The following is a 24176-nucleotide window of genomic DNA, read 5'->3' as shown; positions in this document are numbered from 1 at the left end:
AATCTATATTAAGACCATTGTTTCTAGGGAATGCATACGATTACTGTGTGGTTTGATTGAAAATGAAGCATGATTGAAATGGTAAATAAACCTGCTTTGTGTTTTATGAATGTGCAGGCATATTGCCTTATAACTTACCTCATTGTGTGGTTACAGAATTTTCCTTTTTGTGTAGGTGCAGTGTGAATTGTGCAGTAGATGCGCATATGATAAACAGAAATGTCCTTCATATTTATGCAAAAATGTTTTAAATAATATATTTTCTCTTGTGCTGTTTGTTTACAATTTATATGGGCAGTAGGTGGCCACATTTTGAATTTGCCCAATATGACAAACAAACTTGCCCTCCATACTTTTATATATATATATATATAAACAACTTCAGAATAGTCTTCTTTCATCCCCAAAGTAAGTCTTCTATATAGCAATTCTGTTCTGGTAGCATTCATTGGTAATAAGAATCAGATATTTTAATACATATATTATACCATCAAGACATACTTGTCTTGTTCTTGCTGTGAACATGTAGTAAATATTGCGGACTTGTTGTATGTAACAAATCCCTTGCACCAATAAGAGTACTATATGCATCTGTTGCTATTAAATTAAAAATATCCAGAAAAATGACTTCACTCCCAGGCTGATACTGATTCAGATATACATTGTATAATGTAACTTTTTGTTCAAGTTATTAGTCTGTCAAGATATGCTTCCCCAGAAATATCTATTAAAATGGTTGTAAAAGAGTGGTATGTATTATTCTGGTGGTATGTATGAAGTAAGTAATTCTGTAGCATAATAGGACAGTCTACTGGGAGCATTGTTTGGTAGGGGATATTAATCTATCAAGATATGCTACCCCGTAATCTCTATTAATATAGATAGAGTATAAAACTGTGCTCCCTTATTATTACTTCCGATGGGGTAGCACAAATCAATACTCTGCTATCGATTCACACTACGGTAGCATTTTTCGACAAAGCGGCACAAGAACACCAGCAGCTCTCACAAATCAGAATGAGTGAGAATGTGCAAAAAGTGCTGCAAAAGACATGTTTGCTTCCTTTCACGTTGAATTTATTCAGGGTTTTTTTTAACTCCAGAACTGAGATCACATGATTGAGACGTTCAGCATCATTCAAAAAGTAAACACGTGTCTATGAATGTATGACACGCGACCGAAAGTGCGACTGAACCCATGAAATGGCGTGGCATCACATTTAAAGTGGACACATACATTAATCCACTTCATTGAGGCGAACAGCTGCCTCTCTGAGCAGATCCGACACCAACCTTTGTGTGAAGTGTATTCTGTGTCAAACGTTTTACAAAAGCACAAATAAATCTTTTAGGTCCTTTACACCTTTATTTGCTACACAAAACATCGGAATTTCTTTTTTTAATTCATCTGAGAACTTACATTTACGTTTCGGCACAGCTGCTCGAGATGAGGGTAGGTACACGAGCTTTGCCTGACGTAAACAAGGACTACTGACGAATGACCAATTAAATGTTTACAGAGAAGGTTTTCGACCAATAACGGTAGCACTACAGTCAGACCGTACAATCCGAATATTCTAGGCTACTTCACCACGCCCCCTTCTCACTCAAGCGAACCAAACGGAGTAGGGACGGCGGGACTAGTTTGTGAACGAAACGCTTCTCGAAATCTATGTAAGCTCTAGAAAAACAAAATCCCAGACGTTTGTGAAATTCCGCCCGGACATTTTTTTAAAGTCTAAAAAAAGAGGACATGTCTGGGTCACACTACCTTTTTATTCTTGGCAGTTATTTGGTACTGATTTTTGTTTGCATTTTGCCAGTCTTTGCTTTCATTTTTTTTATCAAGGTCTTTTAATTCTGCCTCGTATTTTTGCTTCCGAGCAAAATTTTGTTAAATCAGTGATTTCTCTGCATTCAGTTCACTGGTATGGTCATGTAAAATGCTGTAAAAATATTTGAATTAGTTTCCATGTGTATGATGTAAATGTGGAGGGGAAAGTGTGTGTGTAGAGTAATATGTATTTGTTTCTTTCATGACTTATTTGTGCTTTTCTTTATTGATGTATGTTTTGTCCTCAGTAAATGAACACTTGGCTAGATAAAATATTCTGGACAAACTTGCTGCTATATATTGTGTTATTAAATGTGTCCTTATGGATTTGACAACAAGAAATTGTGTAATCCTTTACCTACATGGTATAACTACATTAAGCACGACAATGAATAATTAGCACACTTCACTAACATGAGATTTTTAAACTTCTAGTCAACTGAATGGAGAGAAAACACTGAAGTAGGGAAGGAATATGAACATCTGCTATATCTACTTAGCAATGCAACTATTTAGCAATCATGTTTGTAGCAACTTTTTAATGCTAAAATTTATTTTTCCAAAGCACACTCAAAAAGTAAAAGTCCTTAACATACACTTAAAATACTTGTGTCAATAGTGTTTTATGGAAATATGCTTTTGAACAGTTTTTCTAGGACATTTTGATGTTTTAATCAGTGAAATACATGGCTTGACAATCAACTGCATAGATACATTTTCAGTGCATGTTTTTATTTAATCTTATTATAAAATCAGACAAGTAGAATGGGTAGAGGCACTGATGTCTCACTGGCAGTCCCAAGCACCAGTCATGAAGTAATCCAAAGAAAACAGCTATGTTTGTGATGGATAGAATTCTTCAAACCCTCCCTTTATGACTTTCCCCCAGAACTGTCATTTTTTTAAATTAAATTATTGAAATCATTTTCATCAATTATGAACTCATCTGTGTGATTTCTCCTGCATTTTAAAGATGTAATTCTATTTTTTGCAAATGTCATCTCATTCTAATCCTCCGTCATTCAGATATGTGCAAAATTTTAAACACTCTGAAACAGAAACTCATCAACCATCAGTCTGAAAACTGAGTAGCGGCTGTGAAGGAAATCCGCCAAAGCAATGGAAAACTTAAATCCCTGTGGAAAAATTCGTCCCAACATATTTGAAAATGCATGGAAACTGGTGGGGTAGGCGTGGCTAGGTCCCATAGGCAGTTTGAGAGCACCAAATGAGTTACCAATGGAGATTCAAAGTATATATATATATATATATATAACATTCCTCATTTTTTCATTCCACTTTAATTTATTTATTTTTCATTTTGGCAGGTTTGGTGCCCCACAGCCAAGTAATAAAATGATGAGAATAAATCCCTTATTTGAAAAGAACGTGTACACCAATCTTCAGACACCTTTCCAGTTTCTTTTTATTTCAAGGTAACATGACAATTTAGAGGCGTTTTGAAAACAAATAAGAATATGGTGGTCAACATGAAAATACACACTTTAAAACAGCTTATTTCTCTTGCAATACAAGTTGAGAAATCACAAAGAAAATTTAGCAAGGCTGATCACTGCCAAGTTTTTCAACATTAAAAGTAAAAAGGGCAAATATGTAAATTAATGTCCTATCAACTATAACAAGAATGATGTTGAAAATATTTAATAAAAAACATTAGAAAAAAAAAATCCTGATTAGTAGGTATAATTCATTGCGGTCTCAATTTCAAAAGATTTTTTACCCACTATATTTTGGACTAAGATCTGATTAATCAGAGTCGCTGTCTCTGTCACTGTCAGCCTCCTTCACATCTACACTGAATTTGTACTCTTGGTCACAGCCCATGTAAGCATCACTCATGAAATACAATGTATAGTTATGGACTCCAACAACAGGGGCAACAAAGTCCAGTTTCACCTGAACAAGACAAAGAATGGAAATTATTTCAAAGCTACACCCAGAAAATGTAGTTTAAACACTCAAACATTTTGGTTATCTCAGTGTATTAAAATAGTTAATTCTAAGATTATGAAAATATGCAATATTTAGAAAGGATACGTGTGAATCAAATGTAAACTAAGAGAAAACTAACCTTGGCTTTCTGCTGTAATGTCAACCTTTTAATGGAGATGAGACTGTTAGACTTGGGGTCCCCAATAACAACCCACCAACCCTCTTCACGTTTCTGCAGAAACAAAAATCACAACAAACTTAAAATCCTACAATTATTTGAAACAGAAAAAATAGCATTAGGGTTTTAAGCAGCATACTTCTATGAACATATTACTGACCTGTGGAAAGAGTGGAGCAATGACAGGTCCTGTAACTTCTTCTTCTCTCTCTAACTGAACCTGAACCAGAACTGGACTGCCACTGCCGAAAGATCAGACAGATCAATGTAGTCATTACATCATTAAACAAATACTTCATAAAGCTAAGTACGCAGCTGACTGACCTCTCAGTCATTTTATTTTAACATGCAATCAATTAAAATTTGCAAATTAAACAGCTGTTTATTTGAATAATATTTTTGCCTCTGTTTTTCCATATTGTACAAGAATGACAGTTTCATACATTAAGCAGCAGAAACAAATCATGCCCCAAGAATAATCCACCACCAACTGTTGGTGGTCCTGACGATTGAGGAGCAGGATGAAATGGGGATAAGAAGGTATGTAGAATAAAGGTGGACTACAGTTTGTAGGTGCTCCTGAATGGTCAGTGCAGCTGATAAAACGGACAAGGTAGGTGTTCCTAAACAAGTGATTGTTCAGTATACATTGTGTGGGGACACTGCATTACTGTGCATCTGATTTTATACATTTGGCAATGAGTGTGGCTTAAACACTTAGATTTAATTATTAGAAAGTGTCCACACATTTTGGTGCCAAAATGTATATGGTAGAACAGATCATATAAATGATGTTTCACCAAACAAAAATAAGCACAGGGAGAAAATAAGCACAAGGGTGTCAAATTTTAGATGACCAATTTTCATGCAGATAATTGCAATTAAAATATACTATGATATATGAGGTTCAGAATTGCTAGTGCTGTCCCCTCAGATAGTGGAACTTGCGTGAGTATGAACTTTCCTCATGTCAATCCATCCATCCACCCACCCACACCCACACTCAAGCCCAAAATGATCCATACCCCTGGCAAATTTTGACTTAAATTTACTTTTATTCACCAGTAATTTTATTTTTGACTGGAAACAACACAGGTATCTCCCAGGAGATAATACGATGATGTACAAGAGGCATCATTGTGGAAAAAAAATATTTCTCAGCTTTTATTCACATTTGAACAAAAAAGGCATGTCCAAAATTATTCATACCCTTTGCAAACTGTCAATCTCTGGGAAAATCCAAAGTTCTATACCATTCCAAATAGTCCAAGCTGTTTTAAAGCATCCTAATTACCCAGATTCATTGGGAACAGCTGTTTTAATCAACTCAACAGGTGAAAAACAGCAGCTCTCTGCAGTTGGTTTGTGAACAGTCATGGCTAAGACAAAGGAGCTCACTAAGGACCTGCGGCTGTGCATTTTGGCCGCTTACAAGTCAGGAAAGGGCTATAAGGCCATATCAAAATGTTTTCAAGTTCCAGTGGCTACAGTGCCAACGGACACTGCACACTGCTGGGTTCCACGGACGCAGACCAAGGAGGATGCCACTTCTCCAGAAAAAGCACACAAAAGCCCGCAAATGCTCATCTGGACAAAGACGACGACTTCTGGTCTTCTGTTTTATGGTCAGATGAAACAAAAATTGAATTGTTTGGCCACAATGATGTGTCCTTCATTTGGCATAAAAAAGAAGCCTTCAACCCTAAGAACACCATCCCCACTGTCAAAGGTGGTGGGAACCTAATGCTTTGGGGGTGTTTTTCAGCCAATGGACCAGGGAACTTGATCGCAAGAGCAATACATCAAGATTCTCAACAACAACATTGAGAATCTGTGGAGGAAGCTAAAGATCAGGGTGATGGTAAGGAGACCTTCCAACCTCAAAGAGTTGGAGCTCATTGCTAAAGATCAATGGGCAAAAATACAAGTGGAGACATGCCATTTTGGTTCAAATGTGAATAAAAGCTGAGAAATATTTTTTTTCCACAATGATGATGCCTCTTGTACATCATCGTATTACCTCCTGGGAGATGCCTGTGTCATTTCCGGTCAAAAATAAAATTGCTGGTTGAATAAAAGTAAATTTAAGTCAAAATTTGCCAGGGGTAAGATTTTATTTATATATTATATAAACCGGATTCCAAAAAAGTTGGGACACTAAACAAATTGTGAATAAAAACTCAATGCAATGATGTGGAGGTGCCAACAACTAATATTTTATTCAGAATAGAACACAAATCACCGATCAAAAGTTTAAACTGAGAAAATGTATTATTTTAAGGGAAAAATATGTTGTTTCAAAATTTTATGGCGTCAACAAATCCCCAAAAAGTTGGGACAAGGCCATTTTTTACCACTGTGTGGCATCCACCCTTCTCACAACACTCAGACGTCTGGCGACAGAGGAGACCAGTTTCTCAATTTTAGAAATAGCAATGCTCTCCCATTCATGTCTAATACAGGCCTCTAACTGTTCAATCGTCTTGGGCCTTCTTTGTCGCACCTTCCTCTTTATGATGCGCCAAATGTTCTCTATAGGTGAAAGATCTGGACTGCAGGCTGGCCATTGCAGTACCCGGATCTTCTCCTACGTAGTCATGATGTTGTGATTGCTGCAGAATGTGGTCTGGCATTATCTTGTTGAAAAATGCAGGGTCTTCCCTGAAAGAGATGACATCTAGATGGGAGCATTTGTTGTTCTAGAACCTGAACATAGTTCTCTGAAATAATGGTGCCTTTCCAGACATGCAAGCTGCCCATGCCACAAGCACTCATGCAACCTCATACCATCAGTGATGCAGGCTTCTGAATGGAGCGTAGATAACAACTTGGGTTATCCTTGTCCTCTCTGGTCCAGATGACATGGCGTTCCAGTGTTCCATAAAGAACTTCAAATCGTGACTCATCTGACCACAGAACAGTCTTCCATTTTGCCACACTCCATTTTAAAAGACCCCTGGCCCAGTGCAAAAGTCTGAGCTTGTGGAGCTTGCTTAGAAATGGCTTCCTCTTTGCACTGTAGAGTTTCAGCTGGCAACGGCGGATGGCACGGTGGATTGTGTTCACTGACAATGCTTTCTGGAAGTATTCCTGAGCCCATTCTGTTATTTCCTTGACAGTGGCATTCTTGTTTGAGGTGCAGTGATGTTTACGGCCTTGACCCTTACGCACAGCAATTGTTCCAGATTCTCTGAATCTTTTGATTATGTTACGCACGGTTGATGATGATAACTTCTTTGCTGATGATAAAGTCTTTGCTATTTTACGCTGGGTAACACCATTCTGGTATTTCTGCACTATTTTTCTGTGCAACAATGGCGGAATTGGTGATCCTCTTACCATCTTGGCTTCAGAGAGACACTGACACTGAGAAGCTCTTTTTGTACCCAATCATGTTGTCAATTGACCTAATTAGTGTTAATTGGTCTTCCAGCTGTTCGTTATATGCTCAATTTCTTTTTCCAGCCACTTATTGCTACTTGTCCCAACTGTTTTGGGGTTTGTTGACACTGAAATTTTGAATCAACATATTTTTCCTTTAAAATGTTTAAAAATTTACTCACATTAAACTTTTGATCTGTCATCTATGTTCTATTACGAAAATATTGACATTTGCCATCTCCACATCATTGCATTCCGTTTATATATATATATATATATACACACATACACACACTAATGAGACAGTAATAAGCATTATTCTTGCTTAAATGCAGCAATTCACTGAAAAGAACCAAGGTCCCACGAATCAGGAACAGAACCAGTTCAAGAACCGGAGTTCATCTGGTGTAAAAGCACTATGGTTGACAGCAACAAATCAGTGTTCTGATTGGTTCAGCTAGAGCTTTCCTATTGGTCCATCAATGGGCTGTCAAAACAGGGTTTTAAATCCGCAACTGCAAAAAGATTCGCACACGCAACAGAGAAGGCGAATGTGTGGATTTTTTCCACCACATTCAGAATCTCCCACTGTCACATTTGGAACCTTAAAAAGGTTTGCTCTTGCACATTTTAAGCCGTTTGAGAAGGTACTGATTCAAAGTCTGTTACATTTGTGAGTATTGTTTTACAAACTCAAACTCTTTTGACCCTTTTTTGACTCCATAGAATAGTGGTGGGTAATATGCTTGTTCACCTCTGCTGTTCCAGTGCTCAAGTCAAATAACCTTTGCTTTATATAGCACATTTAAAATTTTGTTTTGACCAAAGTGCTGCACAATAGCCAAAACAGTTTCCTTTAAAAAAACAAACTAAGCACAACAATACAATGCATAAAATGATTACTGCCATCTGACCATGGAAAATGGGTGTCAATAGAGATAATATTGTATATCTATTCCCCCACAGAGAATGGAAGTTTATAAACTCATTTCACATGAAGTAAATTTGTTGACTGACTCAAAAAAAAATTCTCAACAATGGCAAGAATCTTATCCTCAACAGTTTGTAGATTTATTGACAACCTTCTGGTTTGATCCATTTCCACTAGCTCTATATCAAAGCTCTCTAATTTGGATAATATAACTGAATGGTATTCCAGTCCGCTGTCTTGTAGACTACAAAAGGGCACATGTCCCTACAACTTTGTATGTTCTGTAGTGTATACCTCTTTATATTGTCTTTGTCAGCTACTTCGTAGGACAGCTCAATGTTAGGGTAGCGGTTACAGAAACGTGCCACATCAGCCATCTGAACATCTGACAACTGCAGAAGAGTGGTGCGGTCTTCATCCTCCATTTCCATAATGTCAAAGATACTCTCAACACCCTATACACATAATAAAGCAATGTAAGTCGAAAAAAAATCTTTTACAAAAGCCCCTTACTCCTAAACACGCAGCTGCTTCTCACCTTCTCAGTGCAGCGTTTGATGTGCTCTGAAGTGAAGTGTGGTAGCTGTTTAAGATACGAGTCTTTAGACCACATGGCCTGGGTTACCATCTGAGCTAGCTCCATAGCTGCAAGAGCAGGACTAAGCCAGCCATTACTAGAGAGTACATCCACGCATGCTTGAATGAGACGTACAGCCTGTATCCACACAAACATGAACAAAAGTAGTAAAGGAGAGGTAACAACAGCGTTTATCCCAGACTTACAATACACTGGACCACATGCATAAATTACTGTATGTATCTATGATTCCAGGCTTTGCTCACCTTGCTAAGGATTTCTTCAGTGTCAGACTGAAGCTCAGCACTGAGCTGCATACGGGAAAGATGGGACTGCAACAGCAGGTTTGTCTTCACATGGGGGTCGTTGAACTTTGGGCTGTTCAGCTTGTGAGGCACTTTCTGAGCCAGCTACAAAATCAATATGTTACATACCCAAGCCAGTTCAAACTTTTCATTAAATTTGTGAATTTACACAACATACCTGGCGAAGCAGGGTGTCTTCATGGTGTCTGATGGGAATGTTCTTGTACTCAGCTGCATTTGAGATTATCTCGATTAAGCCACGGATCTTAGTCTTGGCATTCAAGGACATGCTAAACAACTCTGCAAAAAAAAAAAAAAAAAAAGGAAAAATACACATCTAACCCTGTGCGTCTCGAGGTATTTCATTATGGGGAATCTACCTCTTAATGATCAAACAGACATCCTTGGGCACTTTGACCTTGGACCCCAGAAAACTCAGTGGACCAACACCAGCAGATGAGATTGTGCTCCAAACCATCACTGACTGTGGAAACTTTACATTGGACCTCAAGCAATGAGATTCTGTGCCTCTACTCGCTTCCTCCAAACTCTGAGACCGTGATTTCCAAAGAAATGCAAAATTTGTTTTCATCAGAGAACATAACTTTGGACCACTCAGCAGCTTCTGAAGCTGTCTCTTGTTCAAGAGTGGCATGACACAAGGAATGCGACAGCTGAAACCCATGTCTTGTTGCAGTCCAGTCTTTGTGAATCTCCCCCACATTTCTGAATGGGTTTTGTTTCACAATCCTCTCCAGGGTGTGGATATCCCTATTGCTTGTACACTTCTCTACCACCTCTTTTTCTTCCCTTCGCCTCTCTCAATGTGGTTGGACACAGAGCTTTGTGAACAGCCTCTTTACAATGAACTTTTGTGTCTTGCTCTGCTTGTGTAAGATGTCAATGCTCGACTTTTGGACAACTGTCAAGTCAGCAGTCTTCCCCATGATTGTGTAGCCTACAGAACTAGACTGAGCAACCATTTAAAAGCCTTTGCAGGTGTTTTGAGTTAATTAGCTGATTAGAGTGTGGCACCAGGTGTCTTCAATATTGATCCTTTTCACAATATTCAAATGATCTGAGACACTGAATTTGGGGTTTTCATTAGTTGTCAGTTATAATCATCAAAAAAATCATAAGAGAAACTCTTGAAATCGGTCTGTGTGTAACGAATGAGTATAATATACAAGTTTCACTTTTTGAATGGAATTACGGACGTAAACAAACTTTTTCATGATATTCTAATTTTATGACCAGCACCTGTATATTCTATGTAAAACTCTTCAGAATAACTCACCAGGAGAAACACTAAGTTGCTAAGAAACATTTTATCACTAATATACTCCGTGACGACCAGACAAATAATAAATTGACTTGGTGTAAAAGATTCCTTTGTTTTAGTTCCTGCCAAATCGAGAAGGCGGAGCCTCAGGACTAAACTGTGACTGAAACGATGTGGACCAATCTGCCCAAACCCCAGGGTCCAATCGGCGCACAGGCTCCTCACTTGAGGGGGGAGCTAATCAACCCAAGAAAAGCCTGTGCACAGATTGAGCCAACAGTAAGAGTCTACAACCAGGAGTCAACGCTTTTTAATAATAAGAACAGTGTGTTTCCATCTTTACCATCTTGGTGTTAAAACTAACAAACAAATCACATCTGCTGAATCGGCACAGCATGTATATGCATGCCACAAACCATAGCAGGATGCTAACCGTTCAAACTGTATGATGCAGATTTTTGCTTAAGCTGGCCTCGCTCTATAGGTTTGAAAGATGTTACATTAATGTAAATTAGGTGTCTGAGTGTTTCACATTTTGACATTCACATGAACATATGTCAAATATTAAATACTTGGTTTACTGGACAAAAATGTTCCTTTCCTTGTTTAAGATGTGCACATCTCAGGGAACTGAACTGCCATTCAATCATGTTTATTAGGGTAAAATATTAGTGGGTTGCCACTTATGTTTAGATGTGTGGTACACACCTATGAGAATATGTCCTTGTTGACAAATATATCATTGGCAGAGAGGGTGGGTAATCTGGTGTCAATAAATCTCAACACCTGCTTAATTGAAATATTAATTTTCTTACCAATGGTGGTATAGTTAATGTAGTAGTATGCTGCAATCATGCCCAGGTTAAGAGGAGCAACATCCATCTCATCCTCTATGCTGATGCACTTGGATTGCTCCAGGTCTTGAAGTGTGTTCTCCACCAATTCTGACAAGTGGTCGGACAGGTGCCGATGAGACATGCCTGCCATATAAATAGTCAAAAAATGTTGCAAGACATGAGAAAATACTATGGCAGATGCAACAAATAAAATTCTGGTCATTTACAGCTTTAAAGCTTTTACAATCTTGGCTTGATCCATCATGCTATGATTAGGAGGTCCTGATACCAGACATTTTGTAGTCTGTACCAATACCACTGAAATTGTATGATTCTATTGGTAAAATATTTAAATACAAATTTTAAAATACAATTGTATTTAGTTGCAAAACAGCAATAATGCAAATAAATACCCCAGATGTGTTGTGACAAAATATTCATATTAAAATAAATTAATTGAACATATTAATATGACATTTTGTTTCATAAACCTCTGACATACATTAATTAATTCATTTTATGTAAAAGCTTATATAGTTCAGGGTTGCAGTGGGTCAACAGCCTACCTGAAATCCCTGGACACCAGGCAGAAATCTCTGATAAATTAAGAGAATTTGTACCCCCCCCACACCTTTTTTTCCCTCTGTAACTGCTACTCTAGGCTCAGCACTGCAGAAAATGCACTATGTAACTTAAAATTGAATAGGAAAGACATCCCACTCCTTCTCCCTCCTTCATTGATTTCAGTACAGTGCTGTAAATATGAATCACACTAAAAGGAGCAAACAACCCTAGTGTTCCTTTAAATGTCACCCCCCCCCCTTTAAATGGATTCAGTGCAACAGTAGAATAAATTTACTCAACATCTTCTCAGTCACTCCACTATGCTGATTTACATTTAATTACATAATTAAAATACACAAATTTGATTTCTTAGTTTGGAATATATTTACCTACCATGACCATTTTATCATGGTATTATTATTAATATGTTCACTAGCTTCAAACAGGTTAACTCATAAGCTAAACAAGGTCCAGAAATATCACTCTACTGCTGCCAACCACACTAGTTATACACTCCTTACAAAGCATTCAGTGTGCAGCGCACAACTCACCAGTATCCAAATATAATTTGTCATAATTTTTATAATTTATTAGCTAGCCAATGTCAGCTTAATTGATTAAATAAATGAATAAATCATAGACGTCATACATATTGGAGATTGTTTTCCTCAGTTAGTAATTTGAAGAAAAACAAATTTATTCTGTACTCAACTCATCAGTTATACCAGTATCGTCTCACCTTGTAGGTTGTAATAATTGGGGTTCTGTGTCATGCGGCGATAAAGAAAAGTCCATGTCAAGTAATCCACGGCATCCTGCTTATTTTCCACTGTCTTGGTGACAATCTCAGCATTAAAGTGGTCATGAAGACAGTGGTCCAGGTGAGATTCAACAGGCAAGGGTTCATAAAGGAATTTCTTAAAAAAGTCCTTGTGAAATGGAAAGAAAATGTGTTAAAAAAACAAAACAAAAAAAAAACAACAAAAAATAGAAACTGGAAAAAAGAATTTTGGTATACCTTTTTGGATCCTTGGCACATAATGACACAGCGCCCTTCGTCATCCTGTAGAGGGCGATTAGCCTTCCCCACCATCTGAAGCACATCATAAATGGGGTAGTCCACATACCTAAAAAAATTGCGATATAATATTAAATTAGCTAAACCAATAATAAAGAAGATTTATCACAGTTACTGAATAAAGATCAAGAATGTCAAAATACACACGCATGGATTTTTCCGTTGTAATACTGTGTGTCCATGACGATCACCAAGTGGGCAGAGATGTTTGTTCCCCAGCAAAGGGAACGAGATGCCACAACAACCTGAATGGCTCCTTAAATACAACAAAGACAGAGAGAACATTATTAACAGGCAAGTAAATGTTTTGCAATGTACAAAATAAAGACCACAAGGTAGTATGAGTATGTGGGAAAACATGATATATTTTTACCAGAGCTAAAGAGCTGCTCAACAATTTTGAGTTCTGTGGTTGATAGTCCCTCATGCAGGTAGCCCACACCATTAGAGAGTGTCTCCTTTAATGTTACATCAGAGAGTTTTTCCAGGAATGGGGCCAGCTCTTTCTCAGAGCAGTGCAGGAACCTAAAGGTTCAGTGATAAAATAAGGCAATGACTGGTCAGCACACAAATGTTCTGAGTGTTCAAATTACTCAAATTACTTTATCATAACTGACCATCTGAATATTACGGTAGTTATTTTTGATTGTCTTGATTACTAAAGGCAGGATGAAAGCAACTGACAAGGACAAAGTGTACCTTTGAGGAACCACATCAGCAGCACAAAATGTGAGGATATCAATGGCTGTAAGGCGGGTTTGGCGCCTGGAAGGCACAAACACCAAGACTGGTTTCGATGGAGAATGCTTCATTATAGCATGATACACAGGTTTAGCCATAGACAAAAGACGGGTCTGTGTATGGCTCACATTGAAACCCTAAAAATATGGCAGACAAGGAAAAGGGGAGTAGACAGAAATGGGAAAGCAAGGAGAAACATTTATTAAAAAGGTCACCATGAGGACAACATTAAAAGTGACACGTCTTTTATAGCTTGTATTGCATGGCATTATTATTATAGCTAAAGCTAGTGTGCTCATATTGCCCAGCACAACATCACAATTAATTGTACATTTTACACAATTATGATTAATAACCTATTATTTTGTTTTTGTATTTTTGTCTCCTCATCAATTCAGTGATGAGGCTCATACTGTAAATATGCTATAGTATTAAAGCTGGGATGTTTTCTAATAATGCAGGGAGCTTGTTCCTCTTTTTTTTTTTGAGTACTGTTTATATTTGGTGTGTGACTGTGCTTTGGTCACTGCTATGGTTTCCTCAGCATTTGGCTTTTTGTTCAGTGTTGTCTTAATTACAGACAAAGCAGCAGCTGTGTTTTTCTTTTGTATGAGCTGCTCGAGTTGACTGGTCAGCCTCTGAGTTTAGGTTGCTTCCATGTGGCAGGATAGGGGCAGAATCTCATGACAACAGCTTGGTAGTGTGGTTTTAAAAGGACAGTACATGAACACACAGTGGGGACATAATCTTGTCTGTATCGATTTTAAGTTCTGAATGTCAATTTCAATTAGTTTTTGATTAATTGCCCAGCCCTATTTAAAACTATTTCAGGACAAATTTAAAACAGCATATGTCTGAGAATTTTTACCTGAATGTGGAGCTCCAATGGCACAGGCCTGACATTGGGGTGGAAATTAAAGGTGGCTGTGGTGCTGCAACCAAGCCAGTGGGCTACATCTTTAGCATTGGACAAAGAAGAACTCAATGCCACAATACGGATCGGTCTCTCAATCTGAGATGAGATGTACCTCATTCTGGAGCAGATCACTTCCAGCACAGGCTGACACATTAATAAAAACAAGCACACAGAAGAGAGTCAATTTTACAAAGCCTCAAGGAGAAAAGAGGGAAGCTCTCACAATAAGACTAATTCATAGTTTCACCTTTTGAATTTCTACTACTTTCAACAAGTCTTACCCCATTTTCTCCTCCAATAAGATGCGTCTCATCCACTATAAATAGGCTGACATTCTGGACATTCTTCCTCTGTTTCCATCGACGAGAAAGTATGTCCCACTTGTCAGGAGTGCTGATGATGATGTCTCCTTTTCCCAAAAGCTTTAAGTCAGTGCTGGTCTCTCCAGTGAGTATGACTACTTTCTTGTTCAGAGCATCCTGGAACTTCTGGTGCCAATCCACAAATACCTATGCACAGCCAGGAAGTATTATAAACCAGCTGACAAGACAGTGTCATATGTATAAAACCCAATTGTGGACAAAGTATACAAACCATTTACAATTAAAATACAGCTAATCAATGTAAAATAATACTCCAGTAAAAGCAGAAGTCCTCAATTTAGTTCGCCACTTGGATAAAATTACAAAAGTATTTACCTTCAAATGTACTAAATTATCAAATGTAAAAGTAACATGATTTATTAAGGTTCTAATGTCCTATTACCATTTTACAGATTTTGAAGCGAACCCTATGCTGTAGCCTGACTCGCACCTCTCCAGAAATATAACACTTTGAATCAACACAAAATGCAATGACTGATTGGTCTGCAGTCAGGTCAAAATGGATCAAACTGAATTAAAGTTTTGAAATATTTCTTGTTTTGACCCTGCCTCAAGTATTGTGTTAATTTACTGTAAATTGATAAACACTCTTAAATAAACCTGCAACTGATTCTCACCCTTGGTTTGGAGTGATTAATGACAGCTACAGATCCGTAAACCATGTACTATGAATGAATAGTATTCACTGTGTGATGGAAATTTGTTTACATAAATGATTCATTATCAATAGAGACATTTAATCAGCAATGGCCACGCATGTTTGTGTAAACTGAAATTGTTTTATTCCTAATTCTCTGTGTGAGACCGCAGACTTGTGTGTATGTGTGTGTTTCAAATAACATATCGACACCTCCCTTTGTCTCCAGACCAAGGAGGTAGAGGGGGAGGCACAGGCCACGTCTGGAAAGGTGTTAGAAATACAGGAGTCAGGGAAAAAATTGGTGGGAAACTGAGTTTTGGGAACAGGATACAGCGAAAGATGACTGAAATGTAAAAGAGCGAACAGATGGTGTACTTCAAAGGGTTTTCCATGTATAAAAAGACGCTGATCAAAAATGGTCAGCAGAGAGGTGAAAAACAGCGTTGCGCGCACGTCTCTCTCTCACGTTAATTAATAAATGCTGTCTTACTTGATGCCGACTCAGAGACTCAAAGAGCTGTCTTATTTTCTGTCATGATTTTTCCACCAAAACTGCTAACTCTAAAATGGTACAAATTATTTTGTTAATTCATAACAGTTTTAAGAACTAAAACAAGTGATTACTTACAGTCTCAAATACGCACAATAAAATAGATAAAAAGATAAAAAAAAAAGATAAATCTATACACTTGCCTTTCCTAAAGGAAATGCGAAAATGTTTGTGCAGCTTGGATCGTTCTCCCACCCTACTTTGAACACATCGTCCCTATACCCATCTTTCTTTGTGTGACACAAATGGGGCAGGACACCATCTCTCCCTTTCCACCTCACTCTCTCCCCTCCCCCTCCTCGCAGGCATGCACACAGCTCTGGCTTTGACAGCTGTTCATTTCAATGCCTTATGGGAGTGTACACACTCAGAACAAACACTTGTAGAAAAATTCTTTTGGAAATTCTTTGCAAAAACACTTGACAAAAGACCCTGATGATCAATTTGTTGCAAATATTATGCAGATTGGGCATAAATTGGTCATGTTATCACAAGTTAAACACAGTGAAAAAGCCTGCTCAGAATTTACATTGAACTCTATGGCAGCAGAGACGCTCTGTAGTGCCAAACCAATGCTTGTAATTTGAAAAACAATGTGAAACCATTTCAAACGTACTGGCGTTAAAAAGGGGAACCTTTCTCTACCATGTAAAGTTTAAATTAAGTCTATGTGAAAATATAATGATTTTATGCGCTGAATAAATCGGTGACAGGGAAAATGAGCATAAATTACAAGCATAAACATTCTGACTATGGGGACTGTACAGTTATGTAAACTGCTGCACGTTACACATGGGCAAAGTGATATCGCCACACACAGTCTTAAAAAATATGTATATTGTATTTTTTATTGTATAATATGTTAATATATATAGGAAAGCCAAATCTACCTACCTGTTCAGCCAGAGCCTCCATTGGTGTGATGTAGACACAGCGCCCTTCTGCATTATGCAGCAGCATCCTGAGAATGGCAAACTCGGCACAAATAGTCTTCCCACTGCCAGTTGGCGCTCCCACAAACACATTATCATCACTGTTGTACACCGCATTGAACACTAGAATGCAACACCAAAAAAAGAAAAAAAAGTTTAGTACACTGCTGCAAGCAGCCAACATTTGTTTGAATGCACTAAAGTTCCCTTAAAATACCTTGAGGCTACATTCACACATCAGATATTGTCCCAATCTGATTTTTGTGTGATCTGCTGTAAACACTGTCTATGTAATGTGACCAATATCTGACCCACATGCGCAAAAGGATGTTGCTTTAGGCCCTAACAAGAAAGAAACGGAACTGGAATGGTGTTATACTGTTCAGCACTGTATCGCATCATCATCATCTTTTCCGCTTATCTATTTCAGGGTTGTGGTGGCAGCAGGATGAATAAAGAAGTCCAGACGTCTGTGTCCCCAGCAGCTTCCACCAGCTCCTCCTGGGGGAGGTATTCCTAGGCCAGCCAAGAGATATAATCCCTCCAGCGGATGCATGTATCTGCTATCTTGTTCTTTCGGGACATTACCTAGAGCTCATGACCATAGGTGAGAGTGGGTACGTAGACTGACCGGTAAATTGAGAGCTTTGCTTTATGGCTCATCTCTCTTCACCACGACGGTTTGGTACAGTGACCACATCACTGCAGACGCTGCACCTAATCTACGGTCAATCTCACTATACCTCTTCCCATCATTCATGAACCCCTAGATACTTGAGCTCCTTCGCTTGGGGTAGGTTCTCACCCACTACCTGAAGGGAGAATGCCATCTGTTTCCAGGAGTTAACCATGGCCTCAGATCTGTAGGTGCTGATCCGCATACCGACCGCTTTACACTCAGCTGCCAACTGCTCAAGTGAGAGCTGGAGGCCTCCGTACAAAGAAGCCAGAAGAATATCGTCAATACACAAACAGCAGAGATGCCACCTCCTGAGCCCATGAACATCTAGACCAGGAGTGGAGACAAGGCACAGCCCTGACAGAGTCCAATGCCCATATTTAACAAGATTGACTTACTGCCAAAGATGCAAACACAATTCAAACTCTGAGTACAAGGACCGTACAGCTTGCCGGACTAACCCTGGCATCCCATACTCTCAAAACACCTCCCACAGAATCTCTCAGGGAATGCGGTCATACGCCTTTTCCAAATCCACAAAGCATGTGTAGAGTGGAGTAGCAAACTCCCATGCCTCCTCAATCATCTGTGAAAAAGTAAAGAGTTGGTCCATAGTTCCACGGCCAGGACAAAATTCGCATTGTTCCTCCAAAATACTAGGTTTGACTATTGTTTATTGATTGATTATAGTTGCCTTTTCAGGCTGAGCCCGGCCACCAGACGCAGAAAGAAATCCCGGTTTTAACCTTGCTAACATGTCCATGAGCAACATTAGCAGACAACCTATCGCGAAGCATTTCAATGTATACAAAGCAGGTTATCAGGACAGCCAGATTTTAACATCTCACATACCTAAGGTGCCAATTTGCAACAAGGCTTTACATCCACATTTAGCATAATAGTATTGTGAAACGAGGGGTATCGGATGGCAATTACAGCTACATATTAACTTGCAAGATTCTTCACAATTGTCTAAACAATAGCAGAGATGTGCCCTTTCATTTGCAAAATTTTAAAAGAAGGTCAGCCTTCATGAAATAACAATGGTCCTAAAATCTGAGAATATGTAGTAGCTTACTATGAAAAATAATTGGCATATTTTGGAATCAGTAAAGGATTAAAATGATTTTTGTCTTTAAACAAAGTTAGTCTTGTGTTTTGAGAATGTATTCTTTTGCAACTACAAATTATCAGACAGTTCCGATGGCTGTTTGACTAACCAATTTGAAGGCAAGGAGTGGTCGAAGCAAGTAAGATTAATCTCTGAAGTAGCCAAGTACAAGCAACTTAGTATATTTATACATATTTTATATTGTATATATAGTATTTATTCAATATTTTTTCATAGTGAAAATACAGATTCAGTGGTGTATGTCTAAATTGTTACTGGTGCACGTGCAAGCCTACCCTGGGTCTGAATGGGATTGAAAAATGGAAATTTGTTCTGATACAGGCTCTCAAAAGCAGCATTTCTCAGGGCAGATACTGGCAGTGGTTGCAGATCCAGGAGCTCAGTCGGAGGAGGATATTTCTCTGGGAGAATGAGGTGACGAAAAGATACAGGCAGCTGGGTCTCGCATGCTACCAGTAAGTGAGAAATATAAATAATAAAAAATTAATGTAAAAAAAGTTAATGAGCATACTTGAATAAGACACAAAGCATGAATGGAAATCTAGACAAGTCAGACTTAAAAAGGATTCTCTCACTTACATAGCCAGCGGTCTGAGACCACTCTGATAAAGTACTGTGGAGGCAATGGTTCAAACACCGGCACAAAGAAAGTGACCAGGTGTTCGTCCTGAGCATACTTGGCCTTGAGAAGGAAGTATTCATGGTGTAGGATCACCTCACTATCAACGTCCTCCACCAAGATCCAAAATGCCTCAGAGGAGCCATGCACCTGATGCAGAACAATATTTATTGTACCTCCATGTTTTCTTTAATTTGTTTCATTTTAATGTAACAAAACAAATATTTCAATATACCAGATTATAAAATACAATTTAGCAGACTGACCTTATCGTCCCACTGGAAGTCTGGCGTGATGGTGAGCTCCACCTTAAGTGTGGATCGGGTGATGGGCTGAAGATGTACTGCCAGGTCCAGTTTTGGGAACTGGTGCACATATTTATGAATGGTTTTACCCATCTTTGGCATGCGTATTAACTCACCTAAGAGAAATCACTTATTATATTTAAGCAAACAAGAAAAACCCAATAATTGAAAACAATTTTAAGAAAAACAAACTGCCTTATATGAAACTGAAAGGAAGTACTCAAAATAATAGAAAAATACCAATTTCATTGTGGTTAAGATCATACAGACGCTCAAAGGGAAAGCTCTTCTTCTCAATCTTTTTGATGACTTCTTCTGGAAGCTTGCGGAATTGGCGAAGAGGGGACATAGACTGCCACCTATGACAGAGTGGACAGAGCAAATGCTACAAACATAATGAAGTATTTAAAATAATAATAATAAATAAATAAATTGATGTGTTTGGATAATGCAAAGGATTGCATTGCTGAATGTATGAATATATGTCTAAAAAAGCTTAATTTCTAAATTCTGGACATCATTCATTTATGAAATATGCATACATATGCATACAATTGGTTTAAATTTGTTTAGATGTTTGGAAACTGCTCTTAGTTGTTGGCCAATATTAATCAGTCAATAACATCAGCAATTAATATCAGCAACTACTCTATAAGGGGATGGATGTTATTCAGTGCATTCGAGGCACTTTGGGTCTTACACCATTAACATGCATTTGGTATCAGGATAGTGTCGATAAATATTGACCGGATTCTGTTTACACTCTGTTTACACTCGGCGCACTAACACACATGCATAATTTCCATTTTACTTTCTCTGACTGACTGTAAACATAGGTTCTCACATACTGGTATAAGTGTATATGTTCTCAAACACTAAAGAATAAATATTTAAATCAGTCAGTGGATCATCTGCATTGGCCGAAGAAAAAGGCTGTCTATGCATATCAAAGAATATTTTGATTAGCCAGAGAAGTCAAAATTAGTGGGCAACACTTGAGTCCAGTTTTACAGAGATAATTCCTGACATTTCTTTGTGTATGAAGACAGACATTCAAGTTAATCTGTGAAAACCCTGGCCACTGGCTTAATTAAAAAACACTGGTTTGGCCACCTATGAACTTAAAATGAGCTTAACAATCTGATCACAATGTATATTGAGCTTTTCATGATATGATAAACTAAACAAGAATATTATGTTATATCTTATGAAATTCATTTATTCTATCTTTTTATCATGTTTATATATTTAAAAAAAGAAAAAAAAGGTTAAAACAAGCAATGTTAAAAACTAGGTAATTTTTTTATGTTGTTTATAAAAATATGTAAGTTAATGTCATGGTTATCTGCTACAAACAGGTACAGGGGAGACCTTTTCAAAATACTGATTGTGCCTAAAATACAAACTCAAACTCCAGACAACATACATCCTTTTGTCGATCATCTTGCAAAGGTTCATTGTTTTGTCTGTGAGCTGGGCCCAGCCTCGGCCAAGAACAATCTCAAAAATGGCCCTCATCAATCGACCTGCACTCTGGAAACAAAAATAAACAAACAAAAAATTTGTTCCTCATCTAAAATTCTAATTCTCTGTACAGTAATTGAAACAAACAACCTATATATTCAAACAGGACTAGGCTTCACTGCAGACTTTCTGTAGACATTTGTAATATTCCAGTCTGATCTGATTTTATTAGTTAGGAACAGTTTTTGTAAAGAGTTATCACTGCAGACTAACCTGGGTAACATAGACCATGTCAGCCATTAGGGCAAAACCCTCCAGTTTGAGCTGAGAAATGTAAGCCTGCAGCAGCACATTTATCTAAGAAAAACAACAAAATTACATTATCCTCAGCTTAATGAACAGAGTTTTGATCAACAATGACTATCAAAAAACTCATTTTTTTTTATATAAATACACACCTTAGCACTAGGTTCCTCAATACTTTCCTTTACTGGAATTGGCACCCTCTCCAGAAGCTTCTGAAGCTCCAGTTTCTCCTCCTGTTGAAAGATGACAGCCATATAAAGGTTTGTACTTTCTGGAATACTGTTCTCTCATGGTGGTGGTTTGTTGCATTGTGCACGTATTTTATACTGTATTTGCATGTCTTTTAATTTTTCTAGGTATCAACAATTATGAGCGTTTGACTTCTTATAAAGCACTATATAAATATTATTATTATTGTCTTTATTATGACTACTATTATGACTACAAATATTACTATTATTCCCTCTTCACTATTATCAACACTTACACTGTTGACACACTTTGCAGTTGTAAGGTCAGAGACAATATCTCAACATTCCCTGCGTTTTGTGATTCTATTGTCCTTTATAAGTGGACACATAACACTTCAGTTTGGTTGCTTTTGGTTGATAAGTGTATTCCCAGCCCAGTACAAACACTGAAGTAATGAAAAAAACACAGGGGTATTGCTGTGGCTGATTGACACTAGCTTTGTGGTGGTTCTGTAGGTTTCCCATTTATTGGGACGAAAAAAAAAAAAAACCTACAAATGCACGCAGAACAAGATATCGACTACAATCTGTAATTGAAGTGCAAGGAGATCATATTTTATGGCTGATTGATTTAACTATTTAAATCTGGCTAACTATGTTTGATTTTACAGTTCTATGAAAAATGTTTTATCCAAAATTAACTTTATTAATAACCATGAAAAAAAAAATATCAAAATGTGTGGGCCACAATTAGAAATCTTAACTGAAGTATATGAAATTTAGTTTGAAGTTCATGGGTGATAAGCACAATAATTTTGTTTTACTGTGTTTTAAATATAAGAATACCATTTTATTTGCATGCATTATTTTATTTTACATCTGGTAAATTTTAAAAAAGCTAAACAGTTTGAAATTACCATCTTTATAATACTCCATTTAAAACTATCAGACATGGAGAATGTCCCAAAAGAAACACTTATGTCTATATTGACCCCAAACACTGATAAAAATTCTTCTGTTGGTCACAGTGGAGGAAATTACCCAGACTACCCCGATTCCATCTACATTATAGTTCTTCGAGCTAGACAATGATCCAAAGCACATCTCAAAATCAATAAACAAAAAATGGTTCAGTAAATGCAGAATCAATGTTTTGCCATGATTACCCCAGTAATTATAAACTTAACTATGAATGTGACTTTATAAGTGTTTATTACTGAACTTCAAATAGTAGCTTAATACAGTAAGGGTAGCAGTAAATGTCATTCTGAACTAAACTAATTATATATTAATACAAGCTGAAATTAATCTTAATTATATGGAACAGAGCACAAAAAGATGAAATTTTACCTCTCTGACGGCGATGTTCCTAAATTCTGATGAGAGGGAGAACACCCTGAAGAGTTCAATTTCACTTAGTGTAGGCTTTAGCAGCTGGTTGTAGGTCATTATAGACTCATGGGTGATGTAGAAGTGACTGGCAATGCGTCCAAGGTCAGTCACCTAAGGAATAAGATGGAGGTGTCACAATCTGTAAACAAGTATACAATACACTATGCAGTGGTTTCCCACATGGGGATTAAGGCCAGTCCAAGAATAAACAGCATTTTGATTTGTAATTACCTATATAAAGGAAAATATAATCCTTAGTGAAATCCTTGTCTGGGAAACCACACCTATATGTATGATTTTGTTCATACAGAATTAGCAATTAGGTAGCTAGGTATTTTGACAATTAAACAAGGTAAATAGGCTGATCAGAATATTTAAGCATAAATACATAAAAAAGGAGTGGTATAACTGGAGTGTTAAATTTGACTGTATTATTGCTTAAAGGAACACTAGATAAGATCTGGTATTTTTGCTCCCCTACAGTTTCATTTTTATAGTACGGCTCTGAAAATGGGATAGAGGAGTTTTCTACTTAGTTTCTGCACTGCTGGGCCCAGAGTGTTCACAGCAGAGGCTCTATTATACCCATTACATGTCACTGGACGATCACAATGAATTTAATGTTTCAATTTTAAGGTGAAAATACTACCTATTGTGCATTATTGAGCAATACTGGCACTCCTAGATTATCTCGCAGTAAATCAAATCCAGGCATGGAACTAATTGTTGTATAATCAGTCTTGTGGCTTCATAGAAATTAAACATTGATCACTGAAGAGCACAAATTGCAAGCCTGAGGTCTCATTTTGTCTTTTATCTTTAAATATTACAAACAGACCGAATCCTAAACACAAATTATGCAAGAATCATTTGTTTGTCATTCCCTCAGAATATGTAATTAGGGGTCCAAGCACTGCAAGTGCTGGAGCCCTATTGTTTTTGTTCCGGTTTTTCTTCTTCTTTTTTCAGTTGTGCAACTGCAAGCCTAGGGGGCGCTATAACATAAA

At 37.6% G+C, this 24176-nt stretch overlaps 1 protein-coding gene across 2 annotated transcripts in view; it reads right to left on the bottom strand.

Moving 5' to 3' along the window:
• Nucleotides 1-3242: 3242 nt before the first annotated feature.
• snrnp200 (small nuclear ribonucleoprotein 200 (U5)) overlaps nt 3243-24176 on the bottom strand; it is a 39233-nt gene continuing 18299 nt past the window's right edge. For both annotated transcript variants that reach the window (XM_066643497.1, XM_066643496.1), the window contains exons 23-46: nt 23128-23280; nt 21739-21819; nt 21554-21637; nt 21243-21349; nt 20057-20175; nt 19778-19932; nt 19472-19661; nt 19168-19341; nt 17044-17204; nt 14858-15085; nt 14529-14720; nt 13619-13797; nt 13293-13444; nt 13067-13175; nt 12860-12968; nt 12581-12770; nt 11257-11421; nt 9338-9459; nt 9121-9264; nt 8816-8992; nt 8572-8732; nt 4126-4207; nt 3927-4019; nt 3243-3751 (exon numbers count right to left, since the gene is read on the bottom strand). In XM_066643497.1, coding sequence (XP_066499594.1) covers nt 3602-3751; nt 3927-4019; nt 4126-4207; nt 8572-8732; nt 8816-8992; nt 9121-9264; nt 9338-9459; nt 11257-11421; nt 12581-12770; nt 12860-12968; nt 13067-13175; nt 13293-13444; nt 13619-13797; nt 14529-14720; nt 14858-15085; nt 17044-17204; nt 19168-19341; nt 19472-19661; nt 19778-19932; nt 20057-20175; nt 21243-21349; nt 21554-21637; nt 21739-21819; nt 23128-23280 — 3477 coding nt within the window. In that variant the 3' untranslated portion in view covers nt 3243-3601. The remainder of the gene's footprint in view (nt 3752-3926; nt 4020-4125; nt 4208-8571; nt 8733-8815; nt 8993-9120; nt 9265-9337; nt 9460-11256; nt 11422-12580; nt 12771-12859; nt 12969-13066; nt 13176-13292; nt 13445-13618; nt 13798-14528; nt 14721-14857; nt 15086-17043; nt 17205-19167; nt 19342-19471; nt 19662-19777; nt 19933-20056; nt 20176-21242; nt 21350-21553; nt 21638-21738; nt 21820-23127; nt 23281-24176) is intronic.

Source organism: Hoplias malabaricus, chromosome 14 (assembly GCF_029633855.1).
Source record: "Hoplias malabaricus isolate fHopMal1 chromosome 14, fHopMal1.hap1, whole genome shotgun sequence".
NCBI lineage: Eukaryota > Metazoa > Chordata > Actinopteri > Characiformes > Erythrinidae > Hoplias > Hoplias malabaricus.
This window is presented reverse-complemented; position numbering and strand designations above follow the sequence as displayed.